Here is a 17,817-nt window from a genome sequence, read left to right as displayed (position 1 = left end):
GAAAGTCGGTAGCTATTTGAGTTGATTATTTTGCTAGGTTTTTCTTTCTTATGGCTTGAATTTGAGTTGCTTCAGTGTGAATATAAAGTCTGACGTGTGTAAAATGCATATTAGTTATTTTAGGTAGGCTCTTAGTTTAGACTTACTTGGCATCCCATTAAACCTAAAATCCAGGGCCGTGGCTGACAATTTTGGGGCCCAGTGGCAAACTTTAATCGGGGCCCAATTACACAAATTTGAAAGAAAAAAAATTTACACGCGAAGTAATAAGCAAAATTTGAAACAATTTACCTGTACAACGTTATAATAAATCATTGTGAGCCCCAATTAATGGTGTGCTCTGTGATTATCCTGACTAAGTAAAAGTCTTCTAATTTGTATTGGATTTTACAAAAAATAGAGTTCCGATTTTTCTTTATCACACAATCTAAAATTAAAGTTTAGAAAGATGGATTGATTGAAAAAAATTGTAAAAATAAATTCACATTTGAAAGTGGGAGAGGTCTAGAGAGAGAGAGTTGTGTGTCATAACTTACATAAAAAAAAATTAAAAAATTTCTTTTAGCGGAGTTGAACCCAAGACCACCTATGCACAAACAAAATAAACTTACCAACTGAGCTACTACTCATCTAGTGATGTAATAATAGTCTTATTTTATTAACTCGTTTAACTAGAGGAGATAGAGAACTAATGGGCCCCTTGTCGTGGTGGGCCCAGTGCGGGCACCCTGCCCGCACTGGCCCATCCACGGGCCTGCTAAAATCAAATCAAGTCAGTCATTATAACAAGTTAATGGACCCTTGAATCAGACGAATAATAAACATCCTAAAATTTAACCCCAGCCTTGCTCGTTAATTTGAGAATTTTGGTATTCTGGTTTGCATGTTGTATTTTGCCACGCAAATAAGCCACATGTATCATTCTTACTAATTCGTATACTTTTTTTATGTTTAGGAATCGTACGCTGAGAAGAGCCCCAGACCCTATTTAATTTACTCTGAGATCCATAACATATAGATTTTCATTACCAATGGAAATCAAATGTCGGTCTTTCGAGTAACGGAGTCAGCGTCTAACCACTACACCCTGTAGTAGCGGACAAATCAGTTACCTAATTACGTTTTGTATTAGATTAAGTTTAGTTTCTCTCTAGTCTCCACTCTCTAGTGTGTGTATATATATTTTATCTGAAACCCTTATTTTAAGGGTTAAATTCATTTTGGCCCCAAATTTGTGACCAACTCACCGGTTTGGCCTCCATAAGTGTCTGACAGTTTGACTTGGTCCTCAAGGGAAAAGGGACAAAAAAAAATTCAACTTTTTTCGGAACTACCCTTGGAGGCCAAAATAGAATTAATTCCAAAAACTAAAAAAAAAAAAACATAAACGCCACCTCAACTCTCCCTCTCTCTTCCATTCATCACCTCTCTCTTCCATTCATCACCTCTCTCCTCCACTTCATCTTTCTCGTCACATCACCGTTTTCACTGGTAAACGTTGCCGACCGACTATTTTTTCGACGACCTTCAAACCTCATAATAAAAAAAATATATTTTTTAACCTTTGAAGGTCTGACGAACCAAATCTCCGGTCTCGGTAGAGAGCTCAGAGAGAGAAATGGGGAGAGAATAAGAAGAAGAAGATGAGAGAGAGAGAGGGGGAGAGGGAAGGAAGAAGAGAGAGGGAAGAAGAGGAAAAAGAAAGGAGAAGAAGATGAAGGAAGAGGGAAGAAGAAGATATTAAAAAAAAGTAATTATTTTTGTTAAGTTTGAAGGTCGTCGAAAAAATGGTTGGTCGACGACCTTCAACGGTGAAGACGATGATTTGGCAAGAAAGATGAAGTGAAAGAGAGATGTGGTGAAATAGAAGAGAGAAAGATAGATGAGGTGGCGTTTATGTTATTTAAAAAATTGGAATTAATTCAAGTTTTGTCCCCAAAAATAGTTTCAGAAAAAGTTGAAATCTCTCTTACCCTTGAGGGCGAAATTGAAATGTCAGACACTTGTGGAGTTAAAACTGTGAGTTGGTCACAAACTGGAGCTAAAACGCAACAAAACCTTATTTTAAGGTCTAAAATTTTGGTTTTACAAAAACAAAATTAGTTAGAAACCCGAATTCTTTTATCATTTATTGAAACAACAAACTTACAAAAATGTTATTGTTTATTCTTTACTTACGAGCCGTCTAAATATTCTTTACTGTAATCTAAATCTTGAGATGTGTAGTTCATGATTAAAAATTGCGGCGTGCAAATAATAAATTCTACAAAATAAAAATAAAAAACGCGTGAAAAATAACAGAAAAATACGGAAAATATTTTACAAAATGTATTTACAAATCGAAACATTTTGTCTACAAAATAAAAATGTGATCCACAGAGCAGAGATAAAATTTACGGATCATACTTTTTCTCTGTTTCAGTATATTGTCAGTCCTAATATTGTATTTTTGGACTTGTACCACATTTCGTTTATGTATTTTTATCAATAACTTCGTACCTATTCTTTTATTTGAGGGGTAAACTTTGCTAATTACAAGATGTTTTCTTAAAAAAATTGACGCTTTTACGTGTTTATTTAATTATGGCCTTTTTCGAACGGGAGCATCTTTGTGGAATGCATGAAAAACCCAAAATCTAGGTCTAAATAGGACAAAAATATCACCTGAGAAAATTGATGTAAAAAAAAATCTATTTTGAACACTTTTTTAACTGTTGACAACATATATAATTACGGTGTTAACTAGACAACCCTATTTTTCCGTAATCTCCTTTATACTCTTCTGTGTTGACTAGATACATAAATATGTTGTTATAAGCTGTTGACAACATATATAATTGTGTTATTATAAACTTTGACAACACTTACAATAATATCTTGACTTGTTATAAAATCTTGACAACATAAATAATTGTCTTTGACTTGTTATAAAATGTTTACGACCAATATATAATAATGTTCTTAACAACATGATATATAATGCATTGATAATATTATTTTTCCGCTAACGGGTTTATCAAATACAAAGGATAATACACGTATCATTTTAAGTTTTTGCAAAACAACAAATTAAAAATGCATTAGTCTAAATGTTTCTATTGAAACCATTTCTATCTTCGCAAAACAAATTGAAAAATATTTTATCCAAAATGTTAGTGGCTTTTTTTTTGTTTGCAAAAGTCAGGAGGTTTTAAAGGAAAACCATAAATCCAAACAAGAAAACAAGAAGAAAAGAAAGAGACCCAAGGTCTTACAAGCTAGAACATCTACCAAACAAAATAGGAGCTAGCAAAGAAAAGCTACTTCATACGTCTCCTCACAAAACCATTTTGATCTTCAAGAATTAACCGCTGGATACCCTCCCCAAGCGCTGCCGCACTTAGTGTCAGCCAACGTATTTGTCAAATGCAAAAAAATTGCAAAACTTTTTGCAAAATAATTTTTGAGCAAAAACAAATCTGGTAGGAAATTTTCAAAATTTTTGAAAGAAAACTAAGATTTGTCTACAAATTTTCAAAAACGTTTTTCCAGTCGATTTTGGCGGAAAATTTATTTTCAATGGTAAAATTGTAAGTTTTCTAAATGCTTTTTTTTAAAAAAAATATTACTCCATTCAAGTTTGCGTCTATTATCCAAATTTTGGGTTTTTTAACTTATCCTCCCTTGTGATTATCGGAAATAGCTTTTCTTATGTGACAAGGTTCGTATCCTTTCTTCACAGGAGGATGGACATTCGAGAATAGCTAATTCATCTCCTTTTATGTTACATAAAAATTAGATTTTTATTTTAAACGGTAAGAACATAAACATAGAAAACACTAATTTGAAACACGATAGAAATCTCTTGGTGTTGCAAGTCGGTTGAAGAGTTAAGTGTATGAGCTCTCCCATATTGCTGATACAAGCCTAATAGTATCTCCAGCCTGAATCTAAATCAAATTTTGGTCCGGGTCGGGCAAGACAGTTAAAGCGAACCACATTCAAATAGACTTTTAAATGAAAATAATTCAAAATTGCTTAATACAAAATTAACAAAAAACTAAACATTTAGGTTCAAAACTTTAAACTTTCTTATTAAGATAATCAAAATTTATAGAGAGAAAATACATCAAAAGTCCCTCAATATTACATCCCATTTCATATAATTACTTCAAGTAAAAAACAAAAAACAAATTACATATAATACAATATATTGAGCTAGCTAGATATACATTCTTAGCTAGCCCATAACACTCGTACAAAATTCTTAATTACCCATATTTTATTGGAAAATTGAGGTAATTTAGTATATATTATAGCTAGACCGGTTTGTTAATTAGTTGATATAATCGTATATATATTGAGCTATTTCATATATAATACACTTGAAAATTGTGTATTATAATAAACTCTATATATAAAGGATTATTATTATTATCTCAAGATTAACTAATTCAACTAATTAAAGCCATATAGCTCCTGCTTGTTTGAGCAATGGAATTAGAGAATTACTAAGATGAAGAGTCATGACTTCATTAGCTCCTCCAACTAACTTGCCACCAATAAACACAGCCGGTACACTTGGATTACACCCTAACCTTATAAGCGCTTTCTCAATTTCCTTTCCCTTAGGGTCTTCATCAAGCTCGTAAACTGCAGGACTAACACCAAGATCATAAAAAAGAGTCTTGATTGTATGACTCATACAACATGTATTCTTGCTAAAGATAACAACAGCTCTTTGTGACACCAACTTTGTGACTCTCTCCATCTCTACCAAAAATGTTATTCAAAAATGTTATTCGAGTCAAAAATACCTCTAAACGAAAAACGGAAACTTGGGTAGTTTGATAGAAAGTGTGTATTTGTAATGAAGTTTGTAATAGTATTCAAAGTGTTGATTGTGATGAATAATGAGGTTGGAATGATGGGTTATTTATAGGCAAGTACAGAGAAGGGATAGAGTTGGGTTTTTTGTAATTTTGTTAGCAAAAAAGGAAGGAAGTAAGAAGAATATTCTTATTAGATATTTGGGTGGATTTAGTGAAAAAGAGCCATTTGTTTTCAATGGGTACTTGTTCATTTTTAGCATACGGTACCATAAAACGTTGATATAAAGATATAGATAACTTTTTTGAATGTTATCTGAGAATAGCACATGTATTGGGGAATAATGTTATGAGATAAGAGTTTTTTCAATCGCTGTTTATGAAAGTCGGTAGCTATTTGAGTTGATTATTTTGCTAGGTTTTTCTTTCTTATGGCTTGAATTTGAGTTGCTTCAGTGTGAATATAAAGTCTGACGTGTGTAAAATGCATATTAGTTATTTTAGGTAGGCTCTTAGTTTAGACTTACTTGGCATCCCATTAAACCTAAAATCCAGGGCCGTGGCTGACAATTTTGGGGCCCAGTGGCAAACTTTAATCGGGGCCCAATTACACAAATTCGAAAGAAAAAAAATTTACACGCGAAGTAATAAGCAAAATTTGAAACAATTTACCTGTACAACGTTATAATAAATCATTGTGAGCCCCAATTAATGGTGTGCTCTGTGATTATCCTGACTAAGTAAAAGTCTTCTAATTTGTATTGGATTTTACAAAAAATAGAGTTCCGATTTTTCTTTATCACACAATCTAAAATTAAAGTTTAGAAAGATGGATTGATTGAAAAAAATTGTAAAAATAAATTCACATTTGAAAGTGGGAGAGGTCTAGAGAGAGAGAGTTGTGTGTCATAACTTACATAAAAAAAAATTAAAAAATTTCTTTTAGCGGAGTTGAACCCAAGACCACCTATGCACAAACAAAATAAACTTACCAACTGAGCTACTACTCATCTAGTGATGTAATAATAGTCTTATTTTATTAACTCGTTTAACTAGAGGAGATAGAGAACTAATGGGCCCCTTGTCGTGGTGGGCCCAGTGCGGGCACCCTGCCCGCACTGGCCCATCCACGGGCCTGCTAAAATCAAATCAAGTCAGTCATTATAACAAGTTAATGGACCCTTGAATCAGACGAATAATAAACATCCTAAAATTTAACCCCAGCCTTGCTCGTTAATTTGAGAATTTTGGTATTCTGGTTTGCATGTTGTATTTTGCCACGCAAATAAGCCACATGTATCATTCTTACTAATTCGTATACTTTTTTTATGTTTAGGAATCGTACGCTGAGAAGAGCCCCAGACCCTATTTAATTTACTCTGAGATCCATAACATATAGATTTTCATTACCAATGGAAATCAAATGTCGGTCTTTCGAGTAACGTAGTCAGCGTCTAACCACTACACCCTGTAGTAGCGGACAAATCAGTTACCTAATTACGTTTTGTATTAGATTAAGTTTAGTTTCTCTCTAGTCTCCACTCTCTAGTGTGTGTATATATATTTTATCTGAAACCCTTATTTTAAGGGTTAAATTCATTTTGGCCCCAAATTTGTGACCAACTCACCGGTTTGGCCTCCATAAGTGTCTGACAGTTTGACTTGGTCCTCAAGGGAAAAGGGACAAAAAAAAATTCAACTTTTTTCGGAACTACCCTTGGAGGCCAAGATAGAATTAATTCCAAAAACTAAAAAAAAAAAAACATAAACGCCACCTCAACTCTCCCTCTCTCTTCCATTCATCACCTCTCTCTTCCATTCATCACCTCTCTCCTCCACTTCATCTTTCTCGTCACATCACCGTTTTCACTGGTAAACGTTGCCGACCGACTATTTTTTCGACGACCTTCAAACCTCATAATAAAAAAAATATATTTTTTAACCTTTGAAGGTCTGACGAACCAAATCTCCGGTCTCGGTAGAGAGCTCAGAGAGAGAAATGGGGAGAGAATAAGAAGAAGAAGATGAGAGAGAGAGAGGGGGAGAGGGAAGGAAGAAGAGAGAGGGAAGAAGAGGAAAAAGAAAGGAGAAGAAGATGAAGGAAGAGGGAAGAAGAAGATATTAAAAAAAAGTAATTATTTTTGTTAAGTTTGAAGGTCGTCGAAAAAATGGTTGGTCGACGACCTTCAACGGTGAAGACGATGATTTGGCAAGAAAGATGAAGTGAAAGAGAGATGTGGTGAAATAGAAGAGAGAAAGATAGATGAGGTGGCGTTTATGTTATTTAAAAAATTGGAATTAATTCAAGTTTTGTCCCCAAAAATAGTTTCAGAAAAAGTTGAAATCTCTCTTACCCTTGAGGGCGAAATTGAAATGTCAGACACTTGTGGAGTTAAAACTGTGAGTTGGTCACAAACTGGAGCTAAAACGCAACAAAACCTTATTTTAAGGTCTAAAATTTTGGTTTTACAAAAACAAAATTAGTTAGAAACCCGAATTCTTTTATCATTTATTGAAACAACAAACTTACAAAAATGTTATTGTTTATTCTTTACTTACGAGCCGTCTAAATATTCTTTACTGTAATCTAAATCTTGAGATGTGTAGTTCATGATTAAAAATTGCGGCGTGCAAATAATAAATTCTACAAAATAAAAATAAAAAACGCGTGAAAAATAACAGAAAAATACGGAAAATATTTTACAAAATGTATTTACAAATCGAAACATTTTGTCTACAAAATAAAAATGTGATCCACAGAGCAGAGATAAAATTTACGGATCATACTTTTTCTCTGTTTCAGTATATTGTCAGTCCTAATATTGTATTTTTGGACTTGTACCACATTTCGTTTATGTATTTTTATCAATAACTTCGTACCTATTCTTTTATTTGAGGGGTAAACTTTGCTAATTACAAGATGTTTTCTTAAAAAAATTGACGCTTTTACGTGTTTATTTAATTATGGCCTTTTTCGAACGGGAGCATCTTTGTGGAATGCATGAAAAACCCAAAATCTAGGTCTAAATAGGACAAAAATATCACCTGAGAAAATTGATGTAAAAAAAAATCTATTTTGAACACTTTTTTAACTGTTGACAACATATATAATTACGGTGTTAACTAGACAACCCTATTTTTCCGTAATCTCCTTTATACTCTTCTGTGTTGACTAGATACATAAATATGTTGTTATAAGCTGTTGACAACATATATAATTGTGTTATTATAAACTTTGACAACACTTACAATAATATCTTGACTTGTTATAAAATCTTGACAACATAAATAATTGTCTTTGACTTGTTATAAAATGTTTACGACCAATATATAATAATGTTCTTAACAACATGATATATAATGCATTGATAATATTATTTTTCCGCTAACGGGTTTATCAAATACAAAGGATAATACACGTATCATTTTAAGTTTTTGCAAAACAACAAATTAAAAATGCATTAGTCTAAATGTTTCTATTGAAACCATTTCTATCTTCGCAAAACAAATTGAAAAATATTTTATCCAAAATGTTAGTGGCTTTTTTTTTGTTTGCAAAAGTCAGGAGGTTTTAAAGGAAAACCATAAATCCAAACAAGAAAACAAGAAGAAAAGAAAGAGACCCAAGGTCTTACAAGCTAGAACATCTACCAAACAAAATAGGAGCTAGCAAAGAAAAGCTACTTCATACGTCTCCTCACAAAACCATTTTGATCTTCAAGAATTAACCGCTGGATACCCTCCCCAAGCGCTGCCGCACTTAGTGTCAGCCAACGTATTTGTCAAATGCAAAAAAATTGCAAAACTTTTTGCAAAATAATTTTTGAGCAAAAACAAATCTGGTAGGAAATTTTCAAAATTTTTGAAAGAAAACTAAGATTTGTCTACAAATTTTCAAAAACGTTTTTCCAGTCGATTTTGGCGGAAAATTTATTTTCAATGGTAAAATTGTAAGTTTTCTAAATGCTTTTTTTTTTAAAAAATATTACTCCATTCAAGTTTGCGTCTATTATCCAAATTTTGGGTTTTTTAACTTATCCTCCCTTGTGATTATCGGAAATAGCTTTTCTTATGTGACAAGGTTCGTATCCTTTCTTCACAGGAGGATGGACATTCGAGAATAGCTAATTCATCTCCTTTTATGTTACATAAAAATTAGATTTTTATTTTAAACGGTAAGAACATAAACATAGAAAACACTAATTTGAAACACGATAGAAATCTCTTGGTGTTGCAAGTCGGTTGAAGAGTTAAGTGTATGAGCTCTCCCATATTGCTGATACAAGCCTAATAGTATCTCCAGCCTGAATCTAAATCAAATTTTGGTCCGGGTCGGGCAAGACAGTTAAAGCGAACCACATTCAAATAGACTTTTAAATGAAAATAATTCAAAATTGCTTAATACAAAATTAACAAAAAACTAAACATTTAGGTTCAAAACTTTAAACTTTCTTATTAAGATAATCAAAATTTATAGAGAGAAAATACATCAAAAGTCCCTCAATATTACATCCCATTTCATATAATTACTTCAAGTAAAAAACAAAAAACAAATTACATATAATACAATATATTGAGCTAGCTAGATATACATTCTTAGCTAGCCCATAACACTCGTACAAAATTCTTAATTACCCATATTTTATTGGAAAATTGAGGTAATTTAGTATATATTATAGCTAGACCGGTTTGTTAATTAGTTGATATAATCGTATATATATTGAGCTATTTCATATATAATACACTTGAAAATTGTGTATTATAATGAACTCTATATATAAAGGATTATTATTATTATCATCTCAAGATGAACTAATTAAAGCCATATAGCTCCTGCTTGTTTGAGCAATGGAATTAGAGAATTACTAAGATGAAGAGTCATGACTTCATTGGCTCCTCCAACTAACTTGCCACCAATAAACACAGCTGGTACACTTGGATTACACCCTAACCTTATAAGCGCTTTCTCAATTTCCTTTCCCTTAGGATCTTCATCGAGCTCGTAAACTGCAGGACTAACACCAAGATCATAAAATAGAGTCTTGATTGTATGACTCATACAACATGTGTTCTTGCTAAAGATAACAACAGCTCTTTGTGAAACCAACTTTGTTACTCTCTCCATCTCAAATCTCAATCGAAAATGCTACTCGGAAATGTTATTCAAGTCGTAAATGCCTCGAAACGAAAAACTGAAACTTGGGTAGTTTGATAGAATGTGAAGTGTGTATTTGTAATGAAGTTTGTAATAGTATTCAAAGTGTTGATTGTGATGAATAATGAGGTTGGAATGATGGGTTATTTATAGGCAAGTACAGAGAAGGCATAGAGTTGGGTTTTTGTAATTTTGTTAGCAAAAAAGGAAGAAAGTAAGAAGAATATTCTTATTAGATATTTGGGTGGATTTAATGAAAAAGAGCCATTTGTTTTCAATGGGTACTTGTTCATTTTTAGTATACCGTACCATAAAATGTTGATATAAAGATATAGATAACTTTTTTGATTGTTATCTGAGAATAGCACATGTATTGGGGAATAATGTTATAAGATAAGATTTTTCTTAATCGCTGTTTATCAAAGTCGGTAGCTATTTGAGTTGATTATTTTGCTAGGTTTTTCTCTCTTATGCCTTAAATTTGAGTTGCTTCAGTGTGAATATAAAGTTGAGTCTGATAAGAAATGCATTAGTTATTTTAGGTAGCCTTTTAGTTTAGACTTACTTGGTATCAGACTTTTTTTTTTTTTTTTTTTGAGAAAACAAGGAAAAAACGAAACTACAACAGAGCCTCCTCCAGAGATAGAGTCGACGACCATGTGGATCTTTCCATCTTCCTTCTACCCCATTTTGCTAGCTTGTCTGCATCTTTGTTGTTGTTTCTCGAGATGTGCTTGAAGGCGATGTAGTCGAATTTATTCCTGATCTTACCGATTTCGTGGAGATGCCTCTCAGACTGCCAGTGGATCGTGGCTCTTTTGCTATTAATGTTGTTGATTAGGTTTTGGTTGTCACTTTCTATGAGGATCCTTTTAATTTGAAGGTTTTCTGTCCATTGTAATGCTTTGAGAATAGCTAGACATTCGCATTCCTCTGAATTCTGGCCTCGAATATGATCCGCTAATGCCATCACGAAATTAGAGTGCTCATCGATCAAGACGCATCCATAACCTGTTGGTTCCTGTGCCGTCGTAAACGATGCATCCACTTTGACTGTCATATACTTGGTATCAGACTAAACCTAAAATCAAATCAAGTCAGCCATTATAACAAGTCATTCGACCCTTGAATGAGACGAATAACAAACATTATAAAATTTAACCCCCAGCCTTGCTCGTTTCAATTTGAGAATTTTGGTATTCTAGTTTTCACTTTGTATCGAGTGAATTGCCACAACAAATAAGCCACATGAATCATTCTTACCAATTCGTTTACTTTTTTTAAATTTCTAGGAACCGTAGCTGATAAGGGGCCTAGACCCTCTTTAATTTACTGTGAGATCTATAACTTATAGATTTTCATTACCAATGAAATCAAATGTTGGACTTTCGAGTAACGAAGTGAGCGTCTAACCACTACACCAAGTAGCAGCGGACAAAACAGTTACCTAATTACGTTTTCTATTAGGTTAAGTTTAGTTTCTCTCTGGTCTCCACTCTCTATTGTGTAGATATATTTTATCAGGAGCCCTCATTTTAGGTGTTATATCCATTTTGGCCCCAAATTTGTGATCAACTCACCGTTTTGGCCTCCATAAGAGCATCTCCAGCCCCAGCCTGTTTTAGGCCGAAAAAATCACTTTTGCACTCAAAATTTTCAGCCTCAGCTCAGCTTCAACCTCAGTCTCTCTTTAGGCCTAAAATTTGTGCATGTGGGAAACACGTGTGTGGGCTTTTTGTGGGTGCGCGAAAAATGTGTGTGATTTTGTGTATGTAAAAAATACGTGTTTGAATTATTTTCGAAATAATTTTTTTTTATCAAGTTGGGAAATTATCCGGAGACCAATACTTTAGTGGGATGTATTTTTATTATTAATGTATTTTTAATGTTAAGATAATTTATATTGGTTAATTTTTCAGGGAAATAAGCGAAGTTTCCAGGGCAATAAGTTTTGGGTGGAAACAAATTTTTTTTGTTTCTTCCAAACATCACCCTTTTATTTTTTTTATTCTTTCTTCTTCTCCTCTCACCTTAACTAAAATTCCGGCGACCTCCACCAAATTCCGGCAACTTCCACTATTAATACCGGCGACCTCCACCGGATTCCGGTTGTTGGGAGCAAACTGAGATTTGTCTAGAAATTCTAAAAAAAAAAATTTCACATTGATTTGGGCGGGAAATATCATTTCGGAGTACAATTGTAATTTTACGAAATGTTTTTTTGATATTGTTCCAGTTTGTGTCTATTTTCCCATTATCCAAATTTTGGGTTTTTAACTTATCCTCGCTTGTAGATATGGGGTGGGATTACCCAATTGCAAATAACTTTTCTTATGTGACAAGGTTCGTGTCCCTTTTTTTTTTTGATGAAGTAAGGTTCGTGTCCCTTGTAGATGGACATTCGAGAAGAGCTAATTCATCTCCTTTTATGTTACATAAAAATTAGATTTTTATTTCAAACTGTAAGAACATAAACATAGAAAACACTAATTTGAAACAGGATAGAAATCTCTTCGTGTTGCAAGTCGGTTGAAGAGTTAGGTGTATGAGCTCTCCCATATTGCTGATACAAGCCTAATACTATATCCAGCCTGAATCTAGATCAAATTTGTTCCGGATACATGGTGGGGCAAGAATCAGAGAGACAGTTAAAAGAAAATAAAGCGAATCACATTCAAATAGACATTTAAATGAAAATAATTTAAAATTGCTTAATACAAAATTAACAAAAAATAAACATTTAGGTTCAAAACTTTAAACTTTCTTATTAAGATGATCAAAATTTATAGAGAGAAAATACATCAAAAGTCCCTCAATATTACATCCCATTTCATATAATTACTTCAAGTAAAAAACAAAAAACAAATTACATATAATATAATATATCGAGCTAGCTACATATACATTCTTAGCTAGCCCGTAACACTCGTACAAAATTCTTAATTACCCATTTTATTGGAAAATTGTGGTAATTTAGTATATATTATAGCTAGACCAGTTTGTTAATTAGTTGATATAATCGTATATATATATATATTGAGCTATTTCATATATAATACACTTGAAAATTGTGTATTATAATGAACTCTATATATAAAAGATTATTATTATTATTATCTAGAGATTAACTAATTAAAGCCATATAGCTCCTGCTTGTTTGAGCAATGGAATTAGAGAATTACTAAGATGAAGAGTCATGACTTCATTAGCTCCTCCAACTAACTTGCCACCAATAAACACAGCCGGTACACTTGGATTACACCCTAACCTTATAAGCGCTTTCTCAATTTCCTTTCCCTTAGGGTCTTCATCGAGCTCATAAACTGCTGGACTAACACCAAGATCATAAAAAAGAGTCTTGATTGTATGACTCATACAACATGTATTCTTGCTAAATATAACAACAGCTCTTTGTGAAACCAACTTTGTTACTCTCTCCATCTCTACCAAAAATGTTATTCAAAAATGTTATTCGAGTCGAAAATGCCTCTAAACGAAAAACGGAAACTTGGGTAGTTTGACAGAATGTGAAGTGTGTATTTGTAATGAAGCTTGTAAGAGTATTCGAAGTGTTGATTGTGGATGAATAATGAGGTCGGAATGATGGGTTATTTATAGGCAACTGAGGCAAGTATAGAGAAGGAATGGAGTTGGGTTTTTTGTAACTCTGTTAGCAATAAAGGAAGAAAGTAAGAAGAATATTCTTAATAGATATTTGGGTGGATTTATAATAGATATTTGGGTGGATTTAATGAAAAAGAGCCATTTGTTTTCAATGGGTACTTGTTCATTTTTAGCATGTGAGTGGCGGTCTCAAATTAAAGAGGTAGTTTCTAATTAAAGAGGTAGTTTCTAATTAAAGAGGCAGTTTCTACAATTAGAAACCAAATTGAGGCGGTTTTGAATGTGGCTAGAGGCGGTTCAAATATTGGCGGTTTCCAAATTCTAAATTGGAATTGGTTTCCAAAAATTGGAGGACCTCACCGGCTTATATTATAATATAAATAGGGGTCTTGAGTCTTTGTAACATCAACACAAGCAACAACAACTCTTCTTTAGAGAGAGCTAAAGAGAGAGAGCAAGTGAGAGAGAAATTTTTTGTTCATAGTTTTGAGCGGTGTTAAATTTCTCGGTCGTCGAAGATTTAGTATAGAGGTTAATTTCTATACGGTACCATCTTGGGACAAACTTGCGGGTTGTGTGAGTCGTCTTCATCTATCCTTCAATAAAGATTTCTTGTTCGCCCGAGGACGTAGGCTTTAAAGCCGAACCTCGTTAAATTCTGCTCGCATATTTGATTTTGGCTTAGCTTTTCAATTAATCTTCATAATCGGATCAATTTCTAGGATAGGTTCGATAGCTTCCGCGACTTTTAGTTCTAACAATTGGTATCAGAGCCTTGTTGAGATTGAACGAAGAGAAGATGGGATCGAGAAGTGGTACGGTCAAAGCAGGGAAATATGAGATAGAGAAGTTCAATGGGAAAAATGATTTTTCTTATTGGCGGATGCAGATGAAGAATCTGTTAATCTCGCAGAAATTACACAAGACGTTGACGGGAAAGAAACCAGGAGATATGTCAGATGAGGATTGGGAGGAGTTAGATCTCGAAGCACGGGCAACCATTATGTTGTGTCTTGAGAGGGACGTGGCGTTCCTAGTAGACGGAGAAACAACGGCGGCAAGTGTGTGGTTAAAGCTAGAAAGCAACTTCATGACGAAAACTTTAACGAATCGGGTCTACTTAAAATTCAAATTATTCACATGTAGAATGGAAGAGGGTTCTTCTATTCAGGAATATGTGAATAGGTTTGACAGGATTATCTCAGATTTGAAGGATATTGATGTTAAGGTTGAGGATGAGGACCAAGCCCTCATATTGTTACTTTCATTACCTAAATCCTATGAGAACCTTGTTCAAACTTTGATGCTTGTTGGTGATAGTCTAACCATGGAAGAGACGAGAAATTCGCTATTAGCGGATGACCTTCGTAAGGTTGCTACTAACAGTATGGCGTCGGGTGGAGTAGACAAGGAACAAGCACAAGGGTTGTTTGTAATGAGGGGGAGGAGTAATGAAAGGGGAAAGGGAAAGGGCGGGAAATCTAGATCCAAATCTAGAGGCTCTTTCAAGAAAACATGCTTTAGTTGTGGTGAGCTTGGCCACTTTCAAGCGGCTTGTCCAAAGAGAAAGTTGAAGCAAATGAACGAAGGCTACAAGGAGAAACAAGAGATGCAAGAGGCGGGATATGTGTCAGAAGAGGCGGACAAATGTTTCTCGGTGACAGAAGTGTCTGAGAAGATCTTCGATAAGTGGATGCTTGATTCAGGGGCGTCACACCATATGTGCCCAAATAGGGAGTGGTTTACTACCTATAGGAGTATAGATGGTGGTACAGTTATACTGGGTGATGATAGTATATGTAAAACTGTGGGACTCAGAACAATACGGATCAAGATGCACGATAGAGTGGTTAGAACATTGACGGACGTAAGACACATACCCGATTTGTGGAAAAATCTAATTTCCCTTGGTGTGTTGGAGCGGAACGGCTGTAAGATAATTATAGAGAATGGCTCCATAAAAGTCGTTAAGGGTTCTTTGGTGGTAATGAGAGGTACTCGTTACGGTAATTTATACAAACTTTTGGGGGCAACAATGACTGGAGATGTAGCAGTAGGAATCAGTGGAAGGGATCCAACGGCTAGTACGAGGCTTTGGCATATGCGCCTTGGGCATATGTCAGAAAAGGGTCTATCTCTGATGTGCGGGAAAGGCTTGTTGAAGGACATGAAGAAGCCTTGCATGGAGTTTTGTGAGCATTGTGTGTTCGGGAAGGCACACAGGGTGACGTTCTCTACAAGCAAGCACAGGAGCAAAGAGGTGTTAGACTACGTACACACCGATGTCTGGGGACCGGCAAAGTTACCTTCCAAGGGTGGTTCCAGGTATTTTGTTACATTCGTTGATGATCATTCGAGATTTGTCTGGCTTTATTTTCTGAAGCATAAGAATAAGGTATTCAACACATTCCTGGTGTGGAAAGCAATGGTTGAGAACAAAACTGGTCGAAAGCTGAAGACGTTAAGGTCGGATAATGGGACCGAGTACACGGATGGGGCATTCAAGGAGTTTGTAATCAGGAAGGCATTGTGAGGCACTGGACAGTAGTGAACACACCTCAGCAGAATGGAGTCGCAGAGAGATTGAACCGTACACTACTTGAGAAGGCTAGATGTATGCGCCCCAATTCGGGATTAGGCGTAGAATGGTGGGCAGAATCTGTTGCTACAGCTTGTTATATTGTGAACAGGTCTCCACATTCTTCTTTAGATGGCGGCATACCTTACGAGGTGTGGTCAGGTGAACATGCAGATTACGGGAGACTTAAGGTTTTCGGTTGTACGGCCTATTACCATGTTAAAGGTAACAAACTTGACAATAGAGCAAAGAAGGCAATTTTCTTAGGATATGCTACAGGAGTCAAGGGTTATCGGTTATGGTGTACGGAAGACAAGAAGTTTGTAATCAGCAGAGATGTGGTGTTTGATGAGTCATCTATTGTAGCTATGGCGAAAGCTACGGTGCCTAGTTGTGGTGATGTTGGGTCTACTAAAGCTCAAGTAGTGGAAGTAGAAATCGAAGACCAACGGGTTTCTAGGAATCATGATCAGGTGGAGCATCAGGATAATACTCAGGATGAGGAAATTGATGAACCCGATCATGAGGAGGTTCAAGGGGAAGGTACACAAGTTTTACAACAACAACAGCAGGATGTTTCGGTACACACTAGGCCGAAACGGTTATATAAGCCGGTACAGAGGTTAGGGTCAGACAAACCTCTTAGGCATTACGGGCAGGCAAATGTGGTTGAATATGCACTCTCGGTGGAAGACGACGAGCCGGTCACCTTCAAACAAGCTATTACCGCAGCGGAAAGAGAGAGTTGGTTGGTTGCTATGCAAGAAGAGATGGAGTCTCTTCACAAGAACCAGACATGGGAGGTTGTCCCATTGCCCGAAGGTAAGTCTGTTATTGGTTGTAAATGGGTGTACAAGAAGAAAGAGGATTCTTCCGAAATCAAGGGTACAAGGTATAAGGCAAGACTAGTGGCCAAGGGTTATGCACAGAAAAAAGGGGTCGACTACAATGAGATTTTCTCACCGGTCGTGAAACATACTTCTATTCGGGTGCTATTGAGTATTGTTGCTCACAGGGATCTTGAGCTGGAACAACTCGATGTTAAAACCGCCTTCTTGCACGGAGATTTGGAAGAAGAAATTTATATGGCTCAACCAGAGGGATACAAGGTTGAGGGCAAAGAAAATCAAGTATGTCGTTTGAGGAAATCTCTTTACGGATTGAAACAATCCCCTCGCCAATGGTACAAACGATTTGATTTTTTCATGCTAAAGCATGGTTTTCGCAGAAGTGACTATGATTGTTGTGTATACATCAAGAAGCTTCGCGAAGGTGACTTTATTTATCTCCTTTTGTATGTGGATGACATGCTTATTGCTTCACGAAGCATGGTGGAGATAAATAAGTTGAAATATCAACTCAGTCAAGAGTGTGAGATGAAAGACATGGGCGCTGCAAAGAAGATACTGGGAATGTAGATTAAGAGAGAGCGGTCAAGTAAGAAACTGTACTTGAATCAGAAAGGTTACATCGAACGAGTAGTTTCTCGATTCGGGATGCAGAATGCGAAGGCGGTGTCAACACCTTTGGCACCACACTTCAGGCTCTCGGGAAAACAATCTCCCACTACTACGGTAGAGAAGGATCATATGGATCGTGTACCGTATGCTAGTGCAGTTGGCAGTTTGATGTACGCTACGGTGTGTACTCGT

General features: G+C 35.2%; 3 protein-coding genes across 3 annotated transcripts; all 3 read right to left on the bottom strand.

Moving 5' to 3' along the window:
- Positions 1 to 4,052: 4,052 nt before the first annotated feature.
- Positions 4,053 to 4,869, bottom strand: LOC147548271 (monothiol glutaredoxin-S3-like). Its single transcript, XM_086668759.1, has one exon. It carries the CDS (start codon positions 4,748 to 4,750, stop codon positions 4,442 to 4,444), a length of 309 nt encoding a protein of 102 aa, XP_086524885.1. The 5' UTR covers positions 4,751 to 4,869; the 3' UTR covers positions 4,053 to 4,441.
- Positions 4,870 to 9,235: 4,366 nt separating this feature from the next.
- LOC147548270 (monothiol glutaredoxin-S3-like) lies at positions 9,236 to 10,073 on the bottom strand. Its single transcript, XM_086668509.1, has one exon. The coding sequence runs from the start codon at positions 9,931 to 9,933 to the stop codon at positions 9,625 to 9,627; it is 309 nt and encodes a 102-aa protein (XP_086524635.1). The 5' UTR covers positions 9,934 to 10,073; the 3' UTR covers positions 9,236 to 9,624.
- Positions 10,074 to 12,702: 2,629 nt separating this feature from the next.
- Positions 12,703 to 13,556, bottom strand: LOC147548269 (monothiol glutaredoxin-S3-like). Its single transcript, XM_086668729.1, has one exon. It carries the CDS (start codon positions 13,402 to 13,404, stop codon positions 13,096 to 13,098), a length of 309 nt encoding a protein of 102 aa, XP_086524855.1. The 5' UTR covers positions 13,405 to 13,556; the 3' UTR covers positions 12,703 to 13,095.
- Between the last annotated feature and the right edge of the window lie 4,261 nt (positions 13,557 to 17,817).

Source organism: Eschscholzia californica, unplaced genomic scaffold (assembly GCF_041429995.1).
Source record: "Eschscholzia californica isolate CP2 unplaced genomic scaffold, dmEscCali1.0.p SCAF_3, whole genome shotgun sequence".
NCBI classification, from domain to species: Eukaryota; Viridiplantae; Streptophyta; class Magnoliopsida; order Ranunculales; family Papaveraceae; genus Eschscholzia; species Eschscholzia californica.
The sequence above is the reverse complement of the archived record's forward strand: the minus strand, read 5'-3'. Positions and strand labels throughout refer to the sequence as shown.

Excerpts from the sequence above, each read along its gene's own strand:
- LOC147548271 (XM_086668759.1), bottom strand. The coding sequence starts at position 4,750 with ATGGAGAGAGTCACAAAGTTGGTGTCACAAAGAGCTGTTGTTATCTTT.
- LOC147548270 (XM_086668509.1), bottom strand. The coding sequence starts at position 9,933 with ATGGAGAGAGTAACAAAGTTGGTTTCACAAAGAGCTGTTGTTATCTTT.
- LOC147548269 (XM_086668729.1), bottom strand. The coding sequence starts at position 13,404 with ATGGAGAGAGTAACAAAGTTGGTTTCACAAAGAGCTGTTGTTATATTT.